The sequence below is a fragment of the Sebastes fasciatus genome, chromosome 16 (genome assembly GCF_043250625.1).
Source record: "Sebastes fasciatus isolate fSebFas1 chromosome 16, fSebFas1.pri, whole genome shotgun sequence".
In the NCBI taxonomy this organism is placed as follows: Eukaryota; Metazoa; Chordata; class Actinopteri; order Perciformes; family Sebastidae; genus Sebastes; species Sebastes fasciatus.
Window position 1 is genome coordinate 11,947,032 of NC_133810.1, and position 27,139 is coordinate 11,974,170.

The 27,139-nt window shown below is 37.5% G+C and overlaps 3 protein-coding genes across 4 annotated transcripts; all 3 read left to right on the forward strand.

Moving 5' to 3' along the window:
* Positions 1 to 537: 537 nt before the first annotated feature.
* On the forward strand, positions 538 to 7,158 carry rnf14 (ring finger protein 14). The gene is made up of 9 exons (XM_074610721.1): positions 538 to 642; positions 1,909 to 2,067; positions 2,277 to 2,407; positions 2,625 to 2,814; positions 3,364 to 3,749; positions 3,935 to 4,163; positions 4,629 to 4,801; positions 5,173 to 5,303; positions 5,393 to 7,158. The coding sequence occupies exons 2-9, from the start codon at positions 1,917 to 1,919 to the stop codon at positions 5,451 to 5,453; spliced, it is 1,452 nt and encodes a 483-aa protein (XP_074466822.1). The 5' UTR covers positions 538 to 642; positions 1,909 to 1,916; the 3' UTR covers positions 5,454 to 7,158.
* A 968-nt stretch (positions 7,159 to 8,126) lies between these two features.
* Positions 8,127 to 16,463, forward strand: endou2 (endonuclease, polyU-specific 2). Its single transcript, XM_074611462.1, has 7 exons — positions 8,127 to 9,438; positions 10,079 to 10,242; positions 11,430 to 11,535; positions 12,925 to 13,046; positions 13,902 to 14,014; positions 14,342 to 14,495; positions 16,094 to 16,463. Exons 2-7 carry the CDS (start codon positions 10,141 to 10,143, stop codon positions 16,349 to 16,351), a joined length of 855 nt encoding a protein of 284 aa, XP_074467563.1. The 5' UTR covers positions 8,127 to 9,438; positions 10,079 to 10,140; the 3' UTR covers positions 16,352 to 16,463.
* Positions 16,464 to 18,095: 1,632 nt separating this feature from the next.
* On the forward strand, positions 18,096 to 26,914 carry LOC141753105 (NEDD4 family-interacting protein 1-like). 2 transcript variants are annotated; one of them, XM_074611463.1, is made up of 8 exons: positions 18,096 to 18,290; positions 20,791 to 20,878; positions 21,601 to 21,731; positions 23,770 to 23,829; positions 24,348 to 24,435; positions 24,974 to 25,098; positions 25,389 to 25,455; positions 25,724 to 26,914. In XM_074611463.1, exons 1-8 carry the CDS (start codon positions 18,261 to 18,263, stop codon positions 25,825 to 25,827), a joined length of 693 nt encoding a protein of 230 aa, XP_074467564.1. In that variant the 5' UTR covers positions 18,096 to 18,260; the 3' UTR covers positions 25,828 to 26,914. The 2 variants fall into 2 exon arrangements, with proteins under 2 accessions (XP_074467564.1, XP_074467565.1); XM_074611464.1 differs by lacking the exon at positions 23,770 to 23,829.
* Positions 26,915 to 27,139: the final 225 nt, after the last annotated feature.

The window sequence follows — 27,139 nt, forward strand, 5'->3', positions numbered from 1 at the left end:
CAGTGATTAGCATGTTATTGCACATATCCGTAGCAGTAGATTTACAGTATTTACATTGCAAAAGTGACACAAAATAGACCAACATGTTATTGCACATTTACAACAAGTTATTGCACATTTACAACACTTTATTGCACATTTACAACATGTTATTGCACATTTACAACAAGTTATTGCACATTTACAACACTTTATTGCACATTTACAACAAGTTATTGCACATTTACAACACTTTATTGCACATTTACAACAAGTTATTGCACATTTACAACACTTTATTGCACATTTACAAGTTATTGCACATTTACAACATGTTATTGCACATTTACAACACTTTATTGCACATTTACAACACTTTATTGCACACTTATAGAGGATAGAGCTGAACAATTAGTTGATTAATCAATTACTGGACTGGACATACAATTATTTGGAAACATTTTATAATCAATTAATTGTTAATTTTTCAAGCAAATGCCAAAAAATGCACTGGTCCCAATGTATCAATGTGTTCAGGTCCTGTAGTGCATGAAGCATCCTGCAGGAGGTGCTGTCACACACACACACACACACACACACGCTGCCTCCAGTCATGAACCAGTCAGAGAGCAGGAGTCACTAACTAGCATTTGGTCGGGCAAGGTAAGAAACACACTATAACTGTGTTATCTCACTCATAATAGTGTGTTGCAGCTTTGCTCAGACGTACAGAAGCAGAGTTGTCACCAGTGTGATGCTACCACAGAGTTAAAGTTAACACCAGCAGGGCCGAGCTTCGACTGTAGCCATAGTTACATAAGCTACTATTAGCTAGCTAGCTTCAATGCTAACTTAAGTTTAGTTTCCTAGTTCTCTAGCTAAACTGTTGTCTGGCGTGACGTTTGCCAGTTTGTCCACAACAACACGCGTTCATATTTAGGCGTGTTAAATTATTACTAAATGGCGAGCCACGTTTAAGTATGGTTAAAGTTTTACTTTTGCTAGCTTAGCGTGCTAAGTTTGGGGCCATTAACCAAGGATGATAAAAAGAAGAGCTATCAATATGGGTACAGCGCATGCGCAGTAAAATCTGATCTGTGCCAATAGCAACGCACAACTGCAGCTCCAGTTACACTGCGCATGCGTCACACTCCTTTTATATTAAAACCGTGTCCCTACCTCTTTTAATAGTCCTTGGCATTAACATTAAGTTAGCTAGCTATAAGGCAAGCTGACGGTATGTCACAACAAAGTGTGTGTAAACGCATACTATGCTCACTAGCGTTCACTTATCTGTGTTTAAGAGGGCTTTGAGTAAATAATAATGAACTAACAGTAGTTATATAACGTCAATACATGACAGGATAGACGTGTGTAAAGGTATACATGCTGATTTTGTATTGATAGTAGCAGCTAGTGATAGACAACAACAACAACAACAACACATAATAGATGTAACTCACACTCTGCCTTTTATTTACTCCTCTTCTTCATGATTATTTTTTTTTACATTTATCCTTTGATATTGCAATATAGTTATTAATTTTTGTTTGTTTGTTTGTTTTATTGACACAACAAACATTAATTACTTCTTTATTGTTTTCCTCCATTTACATGTATGTTCTTTTTAAATATCTATATATTGTAATTTGCTTAATGAATTGTATATATTTATATATATGTATATATATATGTTTTTGTTTTTATTTTTATTTATTATTGTATTGATGCTTTGGCAATATTGTTCACCTGACAGTCATGAGAATAAAGCAAATTTAATTGATGAAAGCTACAGCTCTCTCTGACTGTGTGCTGTCTGGTTGTTTGGCCCCTTGCTAACATCCATGTGTTGCTTTTGCTGTTTATACTTTGTTTGTAGACTTTAATAATAATGAATTTATGTCACACGTGTTATTGTTTTTATTGCAGGAATGTAAATGTCTGAGGACAAGGAAGCCCAGGAGGATGAGCTGCTTGCTTTAGCAAGCATCTATGATGAGGAGGAGTTCCACCAGGCGGAGTCGGCTCAGGGTGGAGAGATCCAACTCTGTCTGGAGCTCCCTCCTGATTTCAAAGTTGTCGTCAAAGGTACAGCTGTCATTGAGCTGTGTAAAGAAATAAGAGCAAGGTTCACAAGTCAAATGTAGCAGGCACTTTTCATACATGGCCTTAGGTCTATTTTGTAGATGCCTTTCATAAAGTTATTTTCTCCTCCTCCTCTGCTGCTCTTATCAAGGCACATTTATTGGTCTCACTCCCATTAGTAATATAACTTAATCTCCTCTGTGTTTTTGCAGGAGAGAAGCAAACAGAATATAATGTCTGCTTCTTACCTCCTTTGGTGCTCAACTTTGAGCTTCCTGCAGACTATCCATCCACATCCTCACCTGTCTTCACTCTCAGCTCTAAATGGATGACCAGAGCTCAGGTAAGACTCATGGCATATTTCTTCACTACATCACTCACTATACAAAAGCTGACCCACACGTGTCGGCAAGGTTTGGTAAAGTATTCAAATTGAGAGTCAGCAAAGGAAAAGTGAGTGGCTTTACCTTGAAAAAAGAGTTATTGATGATATCAAAAGAAAGTTTCCTTACCATTCATCACTCTCAGTTCTTGTTCCTTTTCCTTTTTTACCTCCTCAGATGAGCTCTCTTTGCAGACGTCTAGATGATCTGTGGGAGGAGAACCAGGGCTGTGTGGTTCTTTTCACATGGATCCAGTTCCTCAAAGAGGAGGCTCTGGACTTTCTAGGCATCCTGTCTCCTCTTGAAGTCATCAGGGGAGGAAGTAAGGCAGGTGGGGAGCGAAGGAAAACTGACCCAGCAGCCACAGGTACAGTGTGTGTTTTGTTAATTTTCTTTTTTGCTTGTGTGAATGCATCTGCATTAGCTAAGATACCTCTCTAATAGTCATGCCATCATTTTATCTATAAAACAGCAAATTATCTATAAAAAGTAGATCATATCTAGTAATTTCCTTTTATTTAGAGTTAAGCTGAAAGAAGAATTAGGTCAGCACAAGCACTAATATGCTAATAATTGTTGGTGTCTCAAACAAGTGTGTTATTTGATCAGTTCACATTGTGTAAGAGTTCTCAGTTCTCAGTCAATTGTTAAGTAAAATCACCACATGACGAAAAAATTTTTCATTCGAAAACTATATTATTTTGCTAAAGTATCTATAAGGAGCACACCATAGTTTTGTAAAACTGAACTTTTTTTGTTTATTGAGTTTATTTAAAGATGATTTTTAGGGCTTTTATTGCCTTTATTAGTGCAGCTGGAGAATGAGAGGAAAGGGGGAGAGAGAGGGAGCTCTATCGGATGAGCTAGAGGTCACCCCGTTTATTGAGTGATTAATACGTTCATCAATTTTGTTCAGCTCTGACGCAGTGTGGGAGTCTTTCTGAAAACGCAGAGGAGAAGAAAACAGAAGTGAAGAAGGAAAAGTCTCCACCACAGCTTTCATCGTCTTCTCAACTGGACCCGCGGGCCGTTGTGTCGTTAGACCCGCGAGCCGACCTCCTACCTCAGCTCCTGGACTTTGACGAGGAGCAGCGCCAGAGGGCGTTTGACAGCAAGGTGTTCGGCTGTGGGATCTGCTTTGTAGAGAAGCTGGGCTCAAACTGCCTCTGCTTTAAGGAGTGCCAGCATGTCTACTGCAAGGCCTGCATGACTGAATACTTCCAGATCCAAATACGGGACGGCAACGTTCAGTGCCTTAATTGCCCTGAGCCCAAATGTACCTCCTTAGCTACACCATCGCAGGTAAGAGACCAGTAAAATAGATGTGTGTGTGTGTGTTTGTCTGTAGTTCTAAAATCACTTTACAATAGAATAAATGCTTTTCAGAGGATGGTTTAACTCAATTCCCACTCTGCAATATTTAATTGACTTTACCCACCCTATCACTTGTAATGCACCATTTCCCTCCCTCTATCTTCATCTCTCAGGTGAAGCAGCTTGTGGATGAGGAGCTGTTTGCCCGTTATGACCGTTTGCTGCTCCAGTCCAGTCTGGACCTCATGGCCGACGTGGTGTACTGTCCCCGCCAGTCCTGTGGCACCGCCGTTATGGTGGAGCCGGACACAACCATGGGGATTTGCTCGGCCTGCCAGTATGCCTTTTGCACCCTGTGCAAGCTGGGCTATCACGGTCTCTCCCACTGTAAAATCCCCGCAGGTAAAGTCACAGAAAATAAGTTTGCTGCACAACACATGTTAATAAAAGTCTTTAAACTTTTGAAGTTGTGTAGCGACACGTTGGCTTATTGAGTATGGATACTGCCTTTATTTTTGACATAATCTCTTTGAGGCTAAAATGACGTTATTCTCTCATGAAATTAACTTATTTGCAACATCTAAAACAAATTGGCATTTGTATTTTAATTATCAATTTTACCGTCATTAGGCTTTGTTCACTGCTACTAGCATTTCACTAAAACTGTACAGTTGTTATGTTTGGATTTGAAAGCTAAACACACATCATAAAGTCCCTTGTAGGTCGATGTATTGTGAATAATAATGTTTTGCAAGTGCTGTAATGGTGAAATTTTACAAATCAAGAGTTGATTTTTTTAAAGAAGACTTAATTGATACCACATTTTATCAGTCCCAACCCTGAGTTCCTGTCCCTGTTTTTCCACAGATGAATTGCGTAACCTCAGAGATGAGTACCTGTCAGCGACAGCGATGGGGAAAAAGTTCATGGAGCAACGCTTTGGGAAGAGGGTGATCCAGAAAGCCGTGGAAGAGTCCTTTAGTAGAGACTGGCTCAATGAGAACTGCAAAGGCTGCCCGCGCTGTGGAACCAACATTCAGGTTGGGCTCCCCCTGCTGGTCCTTGTACAGTTAGGACAGGCTTTTACTTTAACAGCAGGGGTCAGTGTTCACTGCTGTCAGTTTTAAATATGAATCAAACATTAATTTTACTTATGTTATTATACACAAACTGGGCGAAGGTAGACAGGTTCTGATAACAAAATTAATTTTATTTAATTTTCATTTATTTATTTGGCTTTAGGACCATGATCACATGGTATGGAGCACAAACAGTATTTAAAAACTGTATTATCTATTCCATACTGTCCTTGAAGATGCGCATGTTCAGCCCCAGTTTGTGTCAGTTACTATTGTTAATTGATGTTTGCTGAGTCCTCTCTCCCTAACGCCTTGTCTCTGTGTCTTCCTAGAAAGCGGATGGCTGTAATAAGATGACCTGCACCTCCTGTAGACAATACTTCTGTTGGCTGTGCCTGGGCCACCTCAGCAAAGTCAACCCGTACAGTCACTTTAACAACCCACATTCACCCTGTTACAACCAGTGAGTGTTTCTCTCTTTTGTGTTCACTGACACTTAAACCGTACATCTATGAACACATTGGTTGATCGTTGTTTCTTTTCCCGTTGCAGACTCTTCCAAGGTGTGGATCTTGACGAAGAAGATGCCTTCTGGAGTGATGAGGAGGACTGAGGCCTGTGCAGTGCCTCCCTGCTGTATGCTCCATTTGAATGCACTTTATCTCACGGAACCATCTCTTCACCTGTGACTATGCCTGCGTTAGCACAACAGGGCCACTACAACCATGTACCATTGTTTATGTTTTTAATATGATCAGGCATCTTGGGTATAAAACATTCTGGGTGTAAATTGTTGATATTTACCTAATATATGTCATGTATATTAGGTCAGGAATGGAAAGAAGAGTTTTAGCCTCAGAGAGAAATAGAGAGAGAAACGATAGAGTGGTCATTTTGGTAAAAATAGACATTTTCTGTAACATTCATGAACATGCGGTTGATGATAGTGAATCTTTTAGATATGACAATGTTATACAACTGGACTTTTATTTCAAAAGACAAATGTAAATTTCTCTATCATACTCTAAATGAAGTCTACGGAGCTACACTCTCTCTTTAATTGGACTTTGTCATGATGAGTTTTCACATCAGGCTTATAATGATCAACAGGTGACACTGGAATCACTGACTCATTGTGGTAATTTCAAGCGATTGCTTACAATCAGCTACCAACTGGGTGCTGCAGGGAAAAGAAGGACTGTATTGGCCCTTCTTTGTCATATTATGTATCCTGCTTGTTATGTTAAGTATCTACCCTCTGGCTGGCTTTCTGTCGCATGCCAACACTATGACACTAACTTCAAACAAACGTCAAAGTGAATAATCAAGTGAATTAACTATGACACACACCCTTGATACAAGATTAAAGCAATGGAGGCAAACCTGGAGATTCGTCACCCAGACATAATTACATAGATTGTGCTGTTTGTTTCAGCTTTAGGCTGTTTTGGTTGACTAGGATGGGAAGCCCGACATTTTTTTCATCTTTTGTCGGGATATGATTTTTTTTTTTCCTCTCTTTTTTGAAAATTATGTTTGGATTTGCTTTTTCTTGAAATTAGTTAATTTACAGAAGAGCATTTTTGAGGGTCATATGATATAAATCAGGTGGATTGAAAAGAGGAATTCTATGAGATTGGTTTTGGGGAACGGGCTTCATAATAATAATAGTTTGTATTTTCCCACACAGAATGTAACAATGGAGGACGCTGCAGTAAATATTCATGACAGTCCATCCTCTGATGGGGTTACTGGGATTGTGATTATGGTTGTTCTGGTGTGAGAAAGGAAATCCTCACTTGGTAAACAGCAGAGACATTTAGAAATGATATTTGACTACATTTATTCACACCATCCTTTGTACAACTGTTCATTTAATGTTGCCAAAGTTTAGTGTCAACGAGAGGCCATATGATCTTTATAATGTCTAGAGATACAAACAATATTTTGTATAATGTTAATTTATTTTCATTTACTATTTTTTTGTTTTACATTTGATCAAAAAGGAGACTATCTCATGGGGGCATTTCTGTTTGAAATTGCATCAAATCTGTTCTTTATCGACGTTGGATGATGAATGATTTGTCCTGCACTTCTTCAAAAGTACAGACTATACTTTTAGAGTTGATGCTGGTTTGGACTGGTAAAAAGACAATCTTGTTCAGTCTTGAAATGCACATGGATTCACTTTCCCTTCAGTGCAGACTAACTGTCACTTCATGTCTCATGTAAGAAACATTTGAATACAGGAGGACTTGCGGAATCCTGTAAAAAAGCATTCGGCATAATGTTCCTCAAAATAAATGGTAATACTTTAACATTTTGTCAATATTCATTGAATCTGAGACTGAAAAATATGGAGGACGGAACCTGCCCAAATAAAAAATGAGTGAATAAATAAAGATATGACTCAATAAATAAACAAATATGCCATTATTTGTACAAAAAAAGAATATTTAAATAAATGTAGGCCTTAATTAATTGACAAAATGTGATAAAAATTTATATTTCTGTTTTTATTTACTTTTGAACTAATTCCCCTATATTTCTCCTCTTCTATTTCATTTCCCCTTTTATTTATTTTTAAATGTATTTATTTATTTATGCTTTTTTTTTTTTTTAAATAAAATATATATTTTTTATTTTGGCAGGTTCCGTCCTCCATAGAATGCACTTTGGTGCCAGCATAATTATTCTGCTCTCTCTATGCATGTAGGTGTATGCAGCGAGCTAAACACACTTTTACACTTGGAAGTTTTTACTGGAAAGAATTGTGGAACTGAAACAAATTCAATGATGGTGATCAATATCAGAAAAGGATAAGATTCTATAAACAAGAGTTAGGCCAAAAGCATTGTAAAAATTAGTTAGTAAGAAAGAAACTGGATTCACAAAAGTATAGAGAAGCTGTCAAATTTAAATTATCATTAATTAACATTAAAGGAGCAGTGCAGCATTTACGGGTGATCTATTGGCAGAGATGGAATATAGTATTAATAAGAATGTTTTCTTTATTGTATAATCACCTGATAAGAATCATGTTTTTGTTACCTTCGAATGAGCCGTTTATATCTACATAGGGAGCGGGTCCTCTTCACGCAGCCAGCCGCCATATTTCTAGAACGGACAAACCAAACACTGGCTCTAGATAGGGTCATTTGCGTTTTCGCATCAGCCACCGTATTCTCCTACACGCTTGGCACACGGGAGGACTTTTAGTTGGTTGCAATCTGCAACCACACCGCTAGATGCTGCCAAATCCTACACACTGCACCTTTAAGTCCACATAGCACAAGTACAACACAGTAATTGATATAGTAAATATACAGTAAGTCCACAAGAGATAGAAATCAAAAGTGTAAAATATGCAACAGTTATCACAAAAAAAGTACTTATTGATAATGTTCCGACAAGAGAAGATAGAAGATGCCTGTCAGTATTTACTTGGTTACAGATCGGTTAAAATTGTACAATGTCAGTCAACCACTGGTGGCAGAACAATAGAACAAAACTGGTATTTTAAGCTGTTACACTCTTTAGTTTAGTTGTTCCTCGCAAATGTGCAGCTCCAATATGAGCCACATTTAGGCTTCAAGTCCCATTAGCTTTTTACTTCTGGCGATTGCATTCACAGTGCAAAATTCACAAAAGTGGTGTTCATTTGTAGTATCATAAACATTTGTTTGCCACAGAGCTTATTTTCTGCAATAATCCAAAATCAAATGGAAAAATCCCATTGGCTTTTTGTTGAGGGAACCAGGGCGATGCTAACTTCTGCATTGGTCTACAAAAATACGCATTACGCAAGCACTCTTTAATTTAGTACAGTGGGAGCGAAGAAGTAAATGTTTCCACTCTCTTTTTATGTTTGTAAAAAGACAGCATTCGGAGCAAAAAGTGAAAATATACAATTAGAAATCATTAAAAATGTTATACAAATGAACTTATACAACTCTTTACATGTCATCAAAGTCAAGGAAACAATTGCTGATAAAATTACAATGTTAAACCTGATATAAGGGTTTTCTTAAATTAGATTTGGTTTAGAAAAGTCACTACTCTTTTTAGATGTTGATATATTTTCCAAAATTTGGACCAAACCTTTAATCTTCAGGGTTAAGATAATTTAGAATGATGTTCAAAATCAGAAATATTACCAAACAAACCACGTAATCCTTTACACCACCTTGGTACCTGAAACATGACCCACATTTAGCCTGTATGGCAGAGGTTATACTGTGACAGAGAGAGCAACAATGAAATACTAAAGAAACAAAGAGCCCACGTTGTAGCCTGAGATTGAAAAGAGACGACAACATGGTGTAATCCCTTTGGCTAGAGTTGCTGACGGGGGATAACCTTTTTAAAATGTCCCCTCTGTCCGCCCCCCCTCCAGCCCCAGCCTGTCTTTCTCCACACTGACTGACTGACTGAACTGTTACTATGCCCATAAAGACACCTGCTCTCACCAACACAGGAAACCACAACCAGCAGCACCTGACCGACACCAAGGAACTTCCCTAAAAAACCTCAAATCACTCCTCGTTGTTTTCTCCTCGCTGAACCAGAAAATAACAGGACGACACTCAAAGGAAAAGGTCAGTGGATTTCGGATGTGGTGGCTGATGGGATGCGGCCTGCATGGGGCTCAGGATGGTGGTGATGAAGATCTCGGAGCTCAGTGTCATGGATGTTTTTTTGTGGAATGCACTGGTGGTGTTGAGTTGGATGGATAAACTCTGTCTGGCTCAGGAAGCTGTTATGTTTTTACAATGCTATGGACTACACATTAACTTGATTCACTGTTTTTTGTGATTATGTATAAAACTTTACTTTTATATGTATCTATCAATGTATCTATTTATCTAAGAAGCATGTGCTAAATCAGCTCCAGAAGCATTTTTTACTCTGTTTTTTGTTATCATGGCTTTTATTTTATCATGTCATGAATAGTCCCATACAGTGCCAACAGGCGGCTGTAGAAATCAAAACCATCTTTAGCAAGAATTAAGTTTTATTATTGTCTCATGCACACGATGACCGGCCCGCATGCGCTTACAAGACACTTTAAAGGTACAGTCTGATGGATTTTGCGTCATCTAGTGGTGTGGTTGCAGATTGCAACCGACTGAGTACCCCTCCGCTCACTCCTCCCTTTCCAAGTTGTGCAAAGCGCAAAAATACTGTCCACCATTGTTAACACCAAGCTATATTAACTTTTCCTTCCTCTCCTGTCAGAGACGTATACTTTGACCAGACCATCCACTGCGGGACCAAGAACACAACGGAGCGGTCGCATCATGATTGAGAGTGACAGAGAGCTGTCGGCCATGGTGCAGGAGCTGTGGGACAACGACGTCAACAGACTGAAACCTGGAACAGACTACAGGATCTCTCTGCAGGTGCACCACGCATACAGACATGAGGCCGCTCCCTTCTTTAATTATGACTTATAAAACATCTTATTATGTGCAGTTTAGTTGTTGCTTTACATGTTTGATGTGTACTGACATCCTATAGCTGGACCTTAAACCCATCTACAATTGCTCAGTGTGTAATTTAAGAGCCTCATGTTGGTTTGGTGTATTTCGTTTATAGCCGAACGTTAGCTTTTTACTTCTGGCTATTGCATTCACGCTGCAAAAAATCATAAAAGTGGTGTTCATTTGTGAAGATTATCTTACGGAACAAAACATGTAAGTATCATAAACGTTTCTTTTCCACAGAGTTTATTTTCTGCGATAATCCAAAACCAAATGGAAAAATCCCATTGGCTTTTTGTCGAGGGAACCCAGGGTGATGCTAACTTCCTGGTTGGCCTCAAGGAGGGTGTAAAGAGGAGATATCACGCATCATGAACGCGTCATATCTTTGGGGTATAACACATGCGCAGAAAAATCTGATCTGCACTCGTCGAAATTGAGCCAATAGCAACGCTGCAGTTACACTGCGCATGTGTCAAACCCCAGAGCTCAAACCCGTGTCCCAGCCTCTTTCAATAGGCCTCGTTGGCCTACAAAAATACGTCATTCCTGGAGCACTCTATTGGAGAGTTAAAGAACATGTGACAGGGAGCAAAAAGGATTGTGGGAATTGTGGTCTTAATCTAAACTGCAAATTTACATGAGACGACAGATTAGGGCTGTGTATTGGCAAGAATCTGGCGATACAATACGTATCACGACACAGGGGTTACGATTCAATATACTGCGATGCTGTAAGCAAGGCGATATGTTGCAATTTTTTAAGTCTAATTTTAGCCATATGCATAAAATCTTAGTAAAAAAGTTTACTTTTTTATGCGATCAGAACAGTGGGATCTGCATTTGTATTCATCCCAGTCCCTGTAACATCAGCACTACTTTGAAAAGGCACATATCTTTGTAAATTAAATAAAGTATTGACTGAGTTAATCTTTGCAAATCAAAATCAAAACAGTGTTTTGGAGAATCTATACAGTATCACAAAATATAATATTGAGATACTTGATTTCTTACACCCCTACAACAGAACAATTTGACTGTAGATGTGTTAATCTATGAAAGTATTTGCACATTTGAAAGTTTGAGTGGTTCTCTTCCTGCTGCAGGGCAAAGCTGGAGACAGCATGGCCATGAACGACAACAACGATGGTGCAGGATATCCTCTGTTTACATTTGTCGATGAGAACATTTTCAAAAAGGAGACTTTTTTAGGTAAGTGTCAAAAGGGAATTATCTCTCTTCATGCCTTAATGTTCAGTTGTTCCTGTGGGATGAGGCTGCTTCTTTTTACACAACCGCTCTGTCAAAAAATGTTTGAATTGATCTCTTCACACATTCCACTGCACTCGTTTGCCAGTTTGATACTATCCTCCTTATCGCCTCCCTTCAGAGTAAAGCTTCTTCATCTACTCATAATCTCCTTATGACGAACAGTGGAGCATGTTGCATAACCACAGAGCATGCAGAGTTCACTGTGCTGGGTGCAGAAAGATGCTCCTCTGCAACCACTGGCTTCTTCAAATCTTCCTCCGAGTGATAACTGCTGAAGCACGCTTCCTTCCTTCCGGCAATTCTTGTCTATTGATGTTTTCACAGATTTGTGTTGCGTATCATGTTGCCCTCACAGAGCTGTATAGGGAGTTGAATTAAGTAACAGCTTGTATTCAGAGTTCAGTCTGCGGCAGCTGTCCCAATGAAAAAAGGAGGATTTCTCCCTCCTTGTTATTTTGTCCATAAACCTGGTTTCTAGAGCTGGTCAATTTTTTATTCCAAATGCATCCAAATAGACACAAAGATCTCAGATTTGAGACTTTTTCTGTCTATACCTTACAGTGGTGGAAGAAGTACCAATACCACAATGTATAAGTAACTCCATTACAAGTAAAAGTCATTCATTTAAAATATTAGTTAAGTAGAAGTATTATGATGAAAATGTACTAGTAAAGTATCAAAAGTAAAAGTACTTGTTTTGCAAATTATATTTATATTATATATTATTATATTATATATTATATCAGTAGTAGTTCAGTTGTTCCCAACCATGCATGGGTCAGACTCCACAGGGTCACAAAATAAATCTGAGGGGTCGTGAGATGATTAATTGGGTAGAAATGAAAAAAACTAAAAATTTCTGCTACACAAATTTCTATTAATATTTTGGATGTTTCTCTAATCTTTGATTTTTAGAGAAATGTTGGATAATTTGATCTCTTTGGGATTCAAACAGTTATTTAAATGAAACTATGTGAAAAATGTGAGGCGGCAAACTAGAGCAGCCGCTGGTTTAATATTTAACAAATTGAATTTTATAAACAGATCATGTTTTTTTCTTTTTTGTAACTATAAACTATATCTGTCAAATAAATGTAGTGGAGTAACAAGCACAATATTTCCCTCTGAAATGCAGTGGAATAGAATTATAAAGTAGCTTAAAATGGAAGTACACATACCTCAAAGTTGAACTACAGTACTTGAGTAAATGTACTTAGTTACTTTCCACCACTGGCTAGAGGTTTCTGTAAACTTTCATGATTGTCATCATATCCATGTCTCAGACTGAACAAAATCACAGTTTGAAGAGTATCTTGTTTGTTTCTACAGCCTTTATCTCCCTGTTGGATAACTATGTGAGTGACACCGGCGAGCCAGAAATTGTAACCCCTGAGGAGATTGCAGAGAACCACAAATTCCTGGACTCCATCATTAAGTCTCCAACTATGAAGGTACTCGCGGAGACGTTTGGAAAATAAATTCCCTTCTTTTTGCTGTGCCCCAAAGGCCCTTTTCTACTAAAGAATGAATAAGATCTAATTAGGAGTTGTCACATAGAGTTAAACTGACTCTCACAATGATTGAAATATAATTAAATTATTACTTATATACTAAAAGTCTCAATGACAAAGCTAACATGCTGGTGTTTAGCGGGTATAATGTTTAAAGGTCCCATATTGTGCTCATTTTCACGTTCATACTTGTATTTTACGTTTCTACTAGAACATGTTTACATGCTTTAATGTTCAAAAAACACATTATTTTCCTCGTACTGTCTGCCTGAATATACCTGTATTCACCCTCTGTCTGAAATGCTCCGTTTGACCACATTTCAACGGAATTGCAACGGAATTGCATTGCTAGGAAACAGCTAGGGTCCATGTCAGCTGATGTTATTTACATACACTGCAACAGGAAATAAACTGGGACACATTTAGAATGTTTACATTTAAAACAGTGTAATGGTCTAAATATTGTGTATTTGTGACATCACAAATGGACAGAAGTCCTAACGGCTTGTTTCAAACGTGCGATTTCTCAATACGGGCTGTGTGTATTTCTCCGTATATTGAGCGTTTTGATAGTTTAACAGTATTCATATAGCACTTAAACCTGCTTTATATTGTAAAAGACCTGAAGATCTCACTTTTTACAATATGGGACCTTTAACGTACCATGTAATTAGCATGATAACATTCTCTCAATGACAAAGCTGACATACTTATGCTGCCATCCCTTGAGCCACATCGCTGGCTAAAAATGTAAAATGACAACCTTTTTATAGTGAATTCTTGTTTGTTTTGCAGTTAGCTCATAAATACCTGGTAGAGAAGCAGCTCTCTCCAAAGGACGATACACAATTCAAGGAGCAGCTGTACAGGATCTGGTTTGAACTTTACGCAAGGAGAGGATCCAGCAAGTGGGTGGAATCTGGCACAGCACCTAAATCATTTATAACTTCACCAGTGGAATCTGGCACTGTGATGGTAAAACCGTCTCACTCTGAGAAACTGGCTCTGTGCACATCCAGTCAGCATCAAGTAGAACTACTGAAAATGCTCATTTGCTGCATGTTCAGAAAGGAAACAGCCACTAAACACCACATTTTGTCCAAATGGCACATGACTAAAACATGTTTTTTTGCATGTAACAAGCGAGAAAGATACGAAATGACTTGACAATATGGAGTGGAAAGCCTACAGTACATCAGCTTGACAACAAAATGTGTCTTTCTGTCTCCCACCAGGCCAGACTCCTCCGGATTTGAACACGTGTTTGTTGGAGAGACCAGAGGAGGGCGGACTGTCATCGGCTTTCACAACTGGATTCAGCTCTACCTACAAGAGAAGCTGGGACACATTGATTACAAAGGTTACAGCGTAAATGCAAATTCACCCCAGGTACGATGTTATTATGTGTCTTTTGTTTGAACCAAGATGGACCCCAATGGGGCAAGAATATATTTTCAGCACCACTGTATCTGTATCTGTATTTCCCCGTCACATATTCACAATATATCTGACAAGTCTCCCGTCTTTTCTCATCTCCTATACTTCCCAGAGTCGACTTGCACTCTTTGCAGTCTTGTTCACATCATCGTTCTTGCACACAGATGAGAAACCTCACATGCTGCTATGATCACGTTCTCTCTCTCACCTTCTGCTCAACTCTCTGGATTTTGTCTTTCTAACCTGAAGCCTGATGCAAATCACTGAGCACTTTTCAGGATATCACCCCATTTTCTGTTTAAACAAAGAAAGGAGTCTCCTGTAGTATAGTAGTATAATTTGCCTATTTTTCACCAATCTCCTCTGAAGTGTCCAAGCATTCGCATGGAGCACTGGACCCAAGGGACACCATTATGTTCGATATTATGATCAGCTAATGGCTGAGCTGACCAATAGGGCAATATTTCCTAAAACTGTGTGTATCTATTCAAGTTATCTATATGGTAGCACATTTCCACCAGGAAAACGAAATAGATGAAAGTTTGTGAATGATAAACTTAAAAATGCTAATGGAAAACCATAATTTGGATTTACCAAATCCAAATTATGAAACTAGTGAGTTAGAATTATGAGATAGTAAGTCAAAATTATGAGATAAAAAGTCAACATTATGAAATAGAAAGTAAAAATGATGAAATAACTCAAAGATTTTAACTTATGAAGTCAACATTATGAGATACAAAGTCAAAATTTAGAGGTAAAAAGTCAACATTGTGAGACAGAAAGTTGAAATTATGAGATAACTCAAATATTTAGACTTATGAAGTCAACATTATGAGAAAGAAAGTCAAAATTATGAGATAAAATGTCAACATTATGAGAGAGAAAGTCAAAATTATGAGGTAGAAAGTCAAAATCAAGAGATAAAATGTCAACATTATGAGAGAGAAAGTCAAAATTATGAGATAAAAAGTCAAATTTTGAGATAGTACGTCAAAATTATGAGATAACTCAAAGATTTCGACTTATGAAGTCAACATTATGAGATAGAAAGTCAAAATTATGAGCTAAAAAGTCAACCTTATGAGATAGAAAGTCAAAATTTAGAGGTAGAAAGTCAACATTGTGAGATAGAAGGTTAAAATTATGAGATAACTCAAATATTTAGACTTATGAGGTCAACATTATGAGAAAGAAAGTCAAAATGATGAGATAAAAAGTCAAAAGTATGAGGTAGAAAGTCAATATCATGAGATAAAATGTCAACATTATGAGATAGAAAGACAAAATTATTAGATAAAAAGTCAACATTCTGAGATTACTCAAAGATTTTGACTTATGAAGTCAACTGACTTAAGAAAGAAAGTCAAAATTATGAAATAAAAAGTCCACAAAATAATGAGGTAGTAAGTCAAAAGTTTGCCTATATTTTTACTGAGCACACGGCTGCTTTTGTCAAACAGTCCTACATGTTTCTCCATCCCTCGCCATCCTCTTCTCCTCTCTTTCATCACCTGCCATTTCCTTTCCTCTCTCTCATCCTCTCACAGCCCGACCCGAACAAACACATCCTGGCCCTACAGTTCAGCTGGAAGGACGGTATAAAGCCCAAGGGCAGCATCTTCATCGGCGTCAGTCCCGAGTTCGAGTTTGCCCTCTACACTCTCTGTTTCCTGACCTCGCCCAACGAGCGCGTCAAAGTCCAGTTCAGTTTCTACGACGTGGAGATTGTTTGCCACCACTACAACCAAAAGCACATAGGCACCACGTACCCTGTGCTCCTTAAGTACCGGAAACCCACCGAGTAACTTGACTAGAAATCAATCTGAGGTTCTCCAACACTTGAGCTTGCATACAAGGTGTCACAGGTATTGTTGTTGTCTTTTTATTTTAGATAAAGATACAATAAAACCTTACAATACCCAGTTGCATTTCTTTTTGTTTTTATTGCCCAATGATGCCTATTCTGTGTGTTAAACAGTATATTAAGTGAGATGTATATAAGTCGTGCTAATTACTGATGGTCATGAGTTATTCTTAAAAATGTACGAGTACATTTTCTCAAGTACTATAATCCAAATTTGAGAAAATGTATGAGTTCATTTTCTCAAGTACTGTAATACAATTTCGAGGTATTTGAATACTTCCATTTTCTGCTACTTTATACTTCTACTCCACAACAACTCAGAGGCAAATTCATACTTTTTGATTCTGATTAATACAATGTATAATCAATACAATTCTACTACTACTACTACTATAATATACATTATAATAAAGCACCTTTCAGACAGGTTAGTGCAGTTCAAAGTGATTCACAGATCACTGACAAGCCCTAAGTAAGACAGAATAAGTGTGATCATTGAAAACAACAGAAAAGACCAAAACAACTCAACAATTTAATAATGAGACCATTTGAGACCAATGCACGGGAGCCAATAAAATTATAAAAATGTAATAAAATAGAATTTAAATCTATAATAACAGTAAACCAGTGTGAAGTAAAAACTAGATTGATAAAATAACAATAGAATTATACAAATTAAATACATTAAATAAGCTAAAAGCTACTATTAATACTACTATAATAGCTTATACATTATTCTGAAATGGGCCAGTTCCTTTTTGTCCCCCCCCCCATTTGTCTTTTGATAGTTCTCTTTTAATGCAAAATGTTAGTGCTTTTAGTGTTTGTGAAGTGTATTTTATCTCTATTTGTGTCAATGTGTCTGCAACTTTGTGTTCTTGCTGCTGACCGTCTTGGCCAGATCTCCCTTTGAAAAGAGGTTTTTAATCTCAATGGGACTAACCTGGTTAAATAAAGGTTAAATAAAAAAAATAATACAAATTAAATCATGGAGAGCGTTTCATTGTTCCCTATTTCATTTGAGATATACAACTGGACTTTTAAATTCAGCTGTCTATTATTGCTAATAAAACATTCTGTAAATTAATTAAAAGATATATATATTTCATGTATTAATTGATAATATTGATAATGTATTTTTCTCCCATCAATTAATGGTAACTTTGTGGTGCTTAGTTTCTGCCATAAACTTCAGTCCCTTTTTTGTGCTTTAATTTGCAACAACTCGTATTTATGAGTTGACCGATTAGATTAGTCTACATTGGATAATTAAGATCTAATTCATTCATAAATGATTCCCCAAAAATATTAATAGCGTTTGTTCAAACAAATTAAGAAATATAGTTTTCTTACATTAAAAAAACCCCCATTCATGGTTGTTTTACTTTTGTTCCAGGTGGGGGCGGTAGAGAGTTTGTTGTGGCCAATGACGTCAATCGCTTACGTCAAGTTAGCAATAGGCAATAATAAGCAAGAACGAAGAACAAACTGTCTGGATTTTCAAAATAAAACCACCGGAAATGTCCCCTTTTTTTAACAAAAATGACAATGATTCTTCATAAGAAAGATTTACTGAATAATCACATTAGTGCTAAAGGAGGCTACCTAGTATTTCACAAAAAATACCTCAATATATTTACTGTTTATAGTAAATATAATAAAAAAAGCTAACCGGAAGTGACACATGTGCTCACCATGCTGTAGCTTGACAGTCGTGTCTCAGAGCACCGAGCAGTCAAAGGGAGGAAACAGGTCTTCATTGTGGCGAGGCTCGACTTTAACGTACAGTTTGTACTGTTATATAATCTTCGTTGGGTGTCTCCTTTCTTCTGTTGTTGATTCAGACCGGGATGGCGGAACCGAGCGGCAGATATCAGCAGGTAGGATGATACTAATATAAGATAACACGATTTAGCATCACACGTTGACGTCAACTGTTAACACTGAGACACGAAGCTCACACTCTCCTCAGGTTGTGTCAGGTGTCACATTTACCTAAAGTGTTTCCTATTAAAGGATGTCGTTAATTCGGTTACTTTTGTTGGGATTAATTTCGTTATTTGCGTCGCTATCTTAACGTTTCCTTGTTAGCTTAAAGCTAACGCTACGTGGATGTGAGCCTTTGTCTCCTGTCTTGTTGATGTCAGGGAAGCTTTACTATATAACTGTATTCTAGGTGGTGTAACTTCATTTAACGCTTCTCGACAGTGTTATGTTATAATGTTAATGTGTTGATGTAAACACCTGACCTAGAGTAACGTTACAGGAAGTAGGTGTGTTCACTTAACCTGCTTAGCAACGTGTTGGTTGTTGCTTATTATAATTCTGCTCATGTGGTTTGATGACAGTGATCATTAATGTGCAGACTGCTCTAATAGAAAACCAGTTATTTCCTGTGGTTTTCACGAGAAATGTGCCTCAGTGAGGTAGTGTGGACTATTTTATTCTGTAGCCTACTTTGTGTACAGAGTTAGTTGAGTTTGGTGTGTTGAGTTTATAATCATCTTCCAGAGGAATTTCCTTTAAATAGTTGCAACATGTATATTCAATTTTTTTTATTGGCACAAAAAGTACAATGAAGCAGTACAACTATAAAGAAATCAGTGTTTTACATGTTTGAAACAGTGTAATCCTAGACCTCTAGTTCCTCTTTGTAGTGATGGAGATAATGTGGTACACATGGAATTACATTGAATAATCCCAGAGAAGGGAAAACAAACATTAAATAAATAAATAAATAGATGGATAAAAGAAATAACAATAATAATAGTAAATAGATCGGAAAGGAGTATATATACCTACACACACCTATATTTACCCATCCACTGTACGTATGTATACATACACATATAAATAATAATAAAACTGTAATACATAAACCAAAATAAAATAAAAATTTGCTGACACTCAGGCTGCCATGTGGGACTGGATGAAGGATATTATTAATCCTCCATATATGTTGAAGCACGCTTGTAGACAAAGTTCATATTTTTGCATGTTCAGGTGATCTTACTGACTAAAAGAGTCACTGGGTTAAAGCTAATTGGAGTTAATTAATTGGAATCGGTTATTTGGAAATGTACCAGTTGCCATTAGTAGTGCTGTACATTTTTTTTACTTTTTCTATTTTTAATGCAGAAAAAACTACAGAGTTTTAGTCTTTTCATCACTTTATGTTTACTTTATATTTTTGTAGATAAATGTTACTGTGTGTGTGTGTGTGTGTGTGTATATATATATATATATATATATATATATATACACACACTATGTATTTACTGTAATTACTTTGTAGTCTCTTAATTGTTTTGCGTCACTTTTTAGAAGTTTTGCTTCTCTTTAAAGTTGTTTTGCGTCTCTTTTAAATGGGGACAGTGGTTCGTGTTGCGTTACCACTGTCCCCATTTATTTCCCTTGTAATGTTATCCTACAAATTTATGGTGGGATTTGAGTTCCTTCCTAGGAAATGATAGGAAACTATGGGGAGCTGTAAAATAACACCCACACCAGAGGGAAAACACAGGTGTTAACTTTATACCTCTGCTAACTACTACAATTCAAAATAATGCGATATATTGCGATACTGAAAGCAAGGCGATATATTGCGATTTAAAAAAAAATGTAATTTTAGAAAAACTCACAGTCTAAAGAACACACCACCATATGAATGCAATCTGAGTTAAAAAAAAAAAAAAACTTTACACTTTTATACAATCAGAACAGTGGGATCTGCGTTTGCATTTATTACAGTCCCTGTTTAATCCAGCATCATAGTACTACTTTGAGAGGGCACATACACTGAGATGGCGCTTCTCTTTACAAATGAAATAAAGTATTGAATGAGTTCATCTTTGCATGTAAACTATTGATTAAAAATCGATTCAGTCTTTTTGAGAATCGACACAGTATCACAGAACATAATATTGCGATATTCGATATTTTCAATATTTTCTTACACCCCTACTGCTAACCCAGTGTTGCAGACTTACTACTTAGTATTCACAACCACTTCAGTGGTCTTTCCTGGAAACTGACACTGGTGTTAATTCATCAAATGGGCTTGGTTTTAAATCCTTGTTTAGCTGAATCAGGAGTAAGGAGTAACTGAGTCTGGCCCGTCACGTGTGTCCTACTTTTAATAGAAGAAATGTGAAACACGTGGTTGGTGCTCATTTCCTTCTCCTTTATAATGTCCATATGTGCTGGAAAAAGTTATTGTAAGTAGGCCAGGGTGTTGAGGTAATAATTTATCACTACACAGGAAATGTGACGATCTTTTACCTAAAAGCATCATTTTCAAGCAGAGCGCAGGCAGTGCTGCTGACACATATGTATCGTAGCCTTAAATAAACCAGGATGTGGTTTTTCCCCCTCCCACAGCTGCCCAATGAGGAGGACCCAGAAGAGAGTCCACAGGTAGCAGCTGACGCCCCACCCCCATACAGCAGCATCACAGTGGACAATGCTGGTAAGACAATGACTCATCCAGATGTTTCCCTGCGGCTGAGGGTAATTTGCAGTGGGTATCTATCTGCTGACACAGAGTCTGATTTGATACTTATATATATATATATACCTAAATGTTGATTTAATACTTATCTGACTCTGTTTCTAGTCTTCTAAATTTGGCACATTTTATTTTTCAAAAGCTCTTTGATCCAAATACTGAAGGTCTTGAATCAAAACTTTAAAGATGATAACCTTAAATTATTGACATGATATAAATAAAAGTTTAACTGTGAGAATGAGGATCCTGAAATTGACGTGGTTGCTTTCAGAAGGCCTCTTGGTTAGCTATAATAGTTGACTCATACATGTTTAACCATCTTACCGCACAGCAGGGTGTTTTATTAACCATACGTTAACCCAGTTATATCACCACTATAGGGCCAGTCAAACATATACTCAATGAGGAAAATCATATCTTAGATTTGGCTTGTTTGCATAAGCATATTGTAATCTAAAAATAATAATAATAATACTAAATTTATTTATATAGCACTTCTCAAAACAGATGTTACAAAGTGCTTCACAGGACAATAAAAGCAGATAAATAAAGTAAAAAATATGGTAACTGGGAAATCGGTGTATGTGTGATGCAGACACCTGTCAGCTGTCTGCCAATATGAACTATGTATTAGTAAAACTTCTGCCGTTGTGTTTGAAACTGTGCTGTTTCTTCTTCTTCAGCCTACTTTGACTACAAGGAAGACGGGGCTTTCCCCAAGCCTCCATCGTACAACGTCGCGACTACGCTACCTTCCTATGACGAAGCAGAAAGAACCAAGGCTGAGACTACTGCTCCTCTCGTAACTGGAAGAGTGAGTGTCGCACTTGTTTTTGCATTTTTGCCTGTGGTTACATTCACTATGTGTATATACACGCACACACACACACACACACACACACTGTAGCTTGTGCTCAAACGCTATCTGTGTTGTCTGCAGGGCAGGAAGTGTTTATCACCCTGCAAGCAATGGAAAGTTCTTTTTTTTTTGTTTTGTCTTCAGATCTTCACATATCTGATTGTGTCTCTTTGTCTTTCCTACACTATACTGCTGCCAACATTTGTTGCTGGTTTGAACTGTAGGAGATTTATAAAAATGAAGAAAAACATCACTCATATTAAAGGACATTCTGTAATACTTCTGTACATAATGACAATGCTCCATGTCTCACAAGTGCTCACATGTGATAGCCTTTTTTTTCTATTGTTAATGCGTCAATCTCCCAGGCCCCTGAACTAAACCTCTTTGCACTTTGCACCTGGATTTGTTCTTCCAAAATCTGAGTAAATATCAGGTTACCATTTGAAACACTGAGGGAGCTTCAGACTAAAACATGTTCTGTACTGATGCAGGGTTGGCATTACATGTTTGTGCAGGTGTTTAACTACATCTTCTTTGATGTGAAGATGGAGCCTTAGAAGTTAGCCACAGAAGATCATTTTTTGAGTGGTACAAAACATGTTATGATACGCAGCCTCAAGATGTATCTGTATTAGTTACCTCACCGGGGTAAGGTTGAAATTTGCTGAGAATTTGCAAAAAGCTGTGGGTGTTTTGGAAGAAGACTCAAGTTTTCTGATGTTGTAGTTTCCCATGACTGCAACTACATGTTACAAAAAAACATTCACTACTGATAGCACCTTTTTAAAATTAAGTTATATATATTTTTTGTTAATATAGTCTTTTTAATATTAGACATGTTTTCCAAAGCTTTAATGGCGTGATTGCTTAGGGAAATATCCATGTTATTTTATAAAGACTAGGGATGTCACAAGAAACGATACTTTGGTACCAAGTCGATACCAAAATTCTGGAAACGTGACGGTACTCATTTTTCTACAGTACCGTAGGTAGAGCGACTGTTAGCAGCCGGTGGGTAGCACAGTCGAGAACTAACAGCTAACGTACAGAGGTTTCATTGAGTTACATTATGATGCGTTCAAGCTCTATTCAGTAAAACTGTATTATTATTATTATTATTATTATTATTATTTTATAGTATCGGGCAAAGGTAAATTATATCATTATCATGTGTCAATTTCGTTTTGGCAAGAAATTTGAGGTGGATCAACAGAAATTATTTATTTATTTAACCTTTTCTAACCTCATTGAGATTAAAAATCTCTTTTCCTAGAGTGTCCTGGCCAAGATAGAAAGCAGCACAGTTATACGGTTGCATACATAAAACAAACATAACAATTTAAAACAAAGACAAAGAGCAAATTAAAACGTATACATTTAAAATAATTTATAATAAAAAATAACATTCATCAGCATTCATTAATAACAAATTTGCAAAAAACAGTATGCAAACTGTAATAAAGGACTGTAGTATGTGAAAGTACATGGATTTATTGTTTTTGTTTTTGACCGTGGTATCGAATTGGTATCGAGAATTGTGGAATTTCACTGATATTGGTATCAACTACTAAATTTCTGGTAATCGTGACATCCCTATTGAAGCCAAAACATTTGTGTGTGGGAACATTTTCCTTTCCAGTTATTGTGTAGTTGTCCTTTTGATTTACAAAGGGCAAAGCACTCCTCATCTTCTGCAGGATGCCTTTAACTTGCATTTTAATGTTTGAAAAGGACACCAGTAATCTAACCTCCCTTGTGCAGGCTTTATACATAAAAGCCATCTCTGAGTCTCTCTGTCTTATCCATCAGAAATTATACCCAATGTGCCTTTAAAAAAACAACTGTTTCTGTTAATAATATCTATCAAGTGAAAACAGACAGCTCATCTGTGACCTCTAGTGGTCACTGTGATGCTTTGCATGTTGGGGGCCACCCTGTTTGATCTGCTGGTGTTGTGTTTCTCTGCCACACACTGCCTTGCGCTCAGCAGCAGCCTCAGCACAGGGAACGCCTGGAGACTTTTGACGATGTAATTCGCAGTTCACTGGAGGTAACTGGGAGGAGTGGGAGGAGAGTGTTTGATGAGAGGAAGTGTATTTGGTGTGTGCAAACGTAGATGTAACCACAGTGTTTATGTATTCAGTCAGTATCCCACCCTTCTTGTATGTCTGTGTATTGTATATACTGAGTGCTTAGTTGATAGTTAGACAACACCTACTGTTTCTCCTGATGTCCCATATTGACCTTAACCAACTCCAGGCCTTTTAGATAAAGTGACAATGATAGTAATTAAATGGGCTTGCTGTGTTGTGGTGGTTCCATTGGTCTGTTGGTTTGTTCGTGTTGTATTTACTCTTTGTTGTAGAATTTTAAATACAGCATTGTGAATTGGTTAAAAATAAAACGCACTTTATCAAATTAATTGATTTTGTAGACTGGAAATAGTTTAAAATAAGTAAAGTAAAGTAAAGTAGCTCTGCTACTGCCTGGCTGTGGTGAAATAGTTTGAGTGCTAAAATAACTTTTTTTCTTCTTTTTGTTTTGCTCTTGTCGCTTATTCTATCACAGGATGAAGACTTTGTGACCAGAGACGACTTTGAAGACGCCGATCAGCTGAGGATAGGAAATGACGGCATCTTCATGCTCACCTTTTTCAGTTAGTTACCTACTCGTCTCTGTTTGTCTCTTTTTATCCCCACCCATTAGAGGTGCGAATCTTCACTGGCCTCACGATACGATGCAATTCGATTACGATTCACCTGTCAACAATTCTTGATGCATCTCGATGTATCTCATCCTCAGTTTTCGAAATGATCGCACATGGCTACTTTATCATCAATTAACTCAAGCAGTGAGATAATTCTGAACTTTTTTTTTATGTAGAAAGTGCTTTAAAAAATCAGACTACAACAGTCTACTATATAAAAAGCGGCATCTTTTCAATATCAGTATCTGTGTGACCGACCTCAGTACACAATCATTACAAAAACAAAACATGAAACCTTCTGTCACTCGATGCAGAATCGTCTTCATCGTCTTACATCTTCAGCTCTTCTCTTCTCTGCTTAGAAGTGACATCTTCTCTTATTCAAGATACAAATCATGAATTTCCTGTCTTTTCACATTTTTTATTTATTTTTTTTAAAATCTGATGACATGTCTAACACTCTGTTTTCCCTCCATCTTTTGTCCAGTGGCATTCCTGTTCAACTGGATTGGTTTCTTCCTGTCTTTCTGTCTGACCACCTCAGCAGCCGGTCGCTACGGGGCCATCTCAGGCTTCGGGCTTTCCCTCATCAAATGGATCCTCATAGTCAGGGTACGACAAGGAGCCCACACACACACACACACATTACACAGCACACATACAAACACATAAAAGGTGGTTTTATGTACGCACAAACAACTCCAAAGCCCCACCACTCTGGTATTTTTATGCTGTTTCTGTAGTGGTTGGCTTGTTGGCGCTGCACTACTTCCTCTAAGATCACTTGAGAAGTGCGCTGCTTTCTTCATTCACTCTTTTAAACGCAGGCTCATTTGAGTGAAACCAGTGCACGCCATATTTATTCTAACCAGTCATTTCTGTCGTTTGTGTTGGGTTTCTAGTTCTCCACATACTTCCCTGGTTACTTTGATGGACAGTACTGGCTGTGGTGGGTGTTCCTGGTGTTGGGTAAGTAGTCAACCTCTGAATTTAAATCATTCAAATAGGGAATCAAATGTTTGGTCCTGCTTGTGTGACACATGTCTGCTCTTTGGAGCTCCATTGCAGCAGTGTTGAGCTGTCATATGATACAGAATAGATACAGCAAGATATTTTAAGGGTGATATTTACAATCAGTTAAGTGACTGTGTACGTTATTGGTCACTCTCGTAGTGAATTATCACCATCCCTTCCAGTTGTGTCTCACTATCCCCTTTTTCTTTTTTTCGCTCCTCAGGCTTTTTGCTCTTCCTTCGAGGATTCATCAACTACGCCCGAATCCGCAAGATGGCTGACACCTTCTCCACCCTGCCCCGCACCCGAGTCCTCTTCATCTACTGAGCTCATAATCCATCATTTTCCATCACCCCTCCTACCCCCCCACATTCGGTGAAACATACTATCTGGCTTTATCCAATCAAAAAAGGGAGAAAAGAACATTTCCCCCCATGTGCTTGACATGATTTGGACGATACATCTATTGTCCCCTCTTGGTGTAAAATAGTGAATGCTGAGAAAATCTGTAAAACCCTCCAGTTGTTAGTGGTGAACTGTCAAGTGCTATTTTGCAATTATGAAGTGTGTGATGTATAAAATGAATGCCTTATTTACTGTTTTACTGTCTGTTGGTAGCAGCAGCATGAACTGTCCTCCTGTTTATCCACCAGGGGGCGGTCTTGTTTCTGTTATATCAGATGAAGTCATATGTATAGAGGGATGGCTCTCAGCCCAGGAGTCAGTGGGTTTTTTGGGGGTTATGCATTGATTTACGCAGTGTGAAATAATATATTTCAAGTACCAGTTTAATGTGCTTTTTAACCCTTCTGACCAATTCTTTTGTCCCTTGTGAAATAGTGTATAATTCAGGTAATACAAGATTGAAAAACATTCGCTTTTTGGGTTCAGGGGCTGATAAAGTTGAGGATGTATAGAAGATCAGGGGCTGGGTTTCCCCTTGAGCATTTTTTCCTAATTTATTTAGAAATGCTTACACTAGCTGTAATCAGGAGTGTTGATTCCTTATATATAACATATATATATATGTCAGCAAAGAGGTAAAGCTGCAGGGATGTCGCTGCCCTACTCAAAGACACAGTGATCGGGATGGAATAAGCTGATATGTGCAATTCAACCGTTAAATAAATGATTCTGACGCCCTATCTTAGTCACTGGCATCCAATGATTGGTTTCCAATGAGGAAAAAATTATGATATTGCCAGATGTGATTTGGAAACCCTTCCCTGTGAAGAACAAGGAATATATTAATACAGAGCAGAGATTTTTTTCTTCTTTGACGTAACAATGAAATACTAAAAGAGTCATTCATTTTATGTTTACCCTCATCCTAGTGGACGTGGAATGATTATTTTTTAGAAGAATTTTAAATATCTGGATTGGAAAATGTTTGGAATTAAACTGGAAAGAACAATTTTGGTGTTCAGATATTTATTAATAAATAGTAATATTAAGCTTCCAGTAAAAAAAAATAAAAAAAATATCACCTGACGTAACAGAAGTTTTAGTTGTGCTAGTTATTCAGGTTACAGGATGCCACCTCAACTTTTTAAACGTAACATGCATTCAAGTGCATACATGAAATTTGACCTCTGCACTTAACCCATCCTTAGGATGCAGTGGGCTGCTGTGAACCGCC

Excerpts from the sequence above, each read along its gene's own strand:
- rnf14 (XM_074610721.1), top strand. The coding sequence starts at position 1,917 with ATGTCTGAGGACAAGGAAGCCCAGGAGGATGAGCTGCTTGCTTTAGCA. Across the intron at positions 2,408-2,624 it reads AATGGATGACCAGAGCTCAG|ATGAGCTCTCTTTGCAGACG; the intron begins GTAAGACTCATG and ends TTACCTCCTCAG. Across the intron at positions 3,750-3,934 it reads CCTTAGCTACACCATCGCAG|GTGAAGCAGCTTGTGGATGA; the intron begins GTAAGAGACCAG and ends TTCATCTCTCAG.
- endou2 (XM_074611462.1), top strand. The coding sequence starts at position 10,141 with ATGATTGAGAGTGACAGAGAGCTGTCGGCCATGGTGCAGGAGCTGTGG. Across the intron at positions 11,536-12,924 it reads CAAAAAGGAGACTTTTTTAG|CCTTTATCTCCCTGTTGGAT; the intron begins GTAAGTGTCAAA and ends TTGTTTCTACAG. Across the intron at positions 14,015-14,341 it reads GCAAGGAGAGGATCCAGCAA|GCCAGACTCCTCCGGATTTG; the intron begins GTGGGTGGAATC and ends GTCTCCCACCAG.
- LOC141753105 (XM_074611463.1), top strand. The coding sequence starts at position 18,261 with ATGGCGGAACCGAGCGGCAGATATCAGCAG. Across the intron at positions 23,830-24,347 it reads TAATTCGCAGTTCACTGGAG|GATGAAGACTTTGTGACCAG; the intron begins GTAACTGGGAGG and ends ATTCTATCACAG. Across the intron at positions 25,099-25,388 it reads AATGGATCCTCATAGTCAGG|TTCTCCACATACTTCCCTGG; the intron begins GTACGACAAGGA and ends TTGGGTTTCTAG.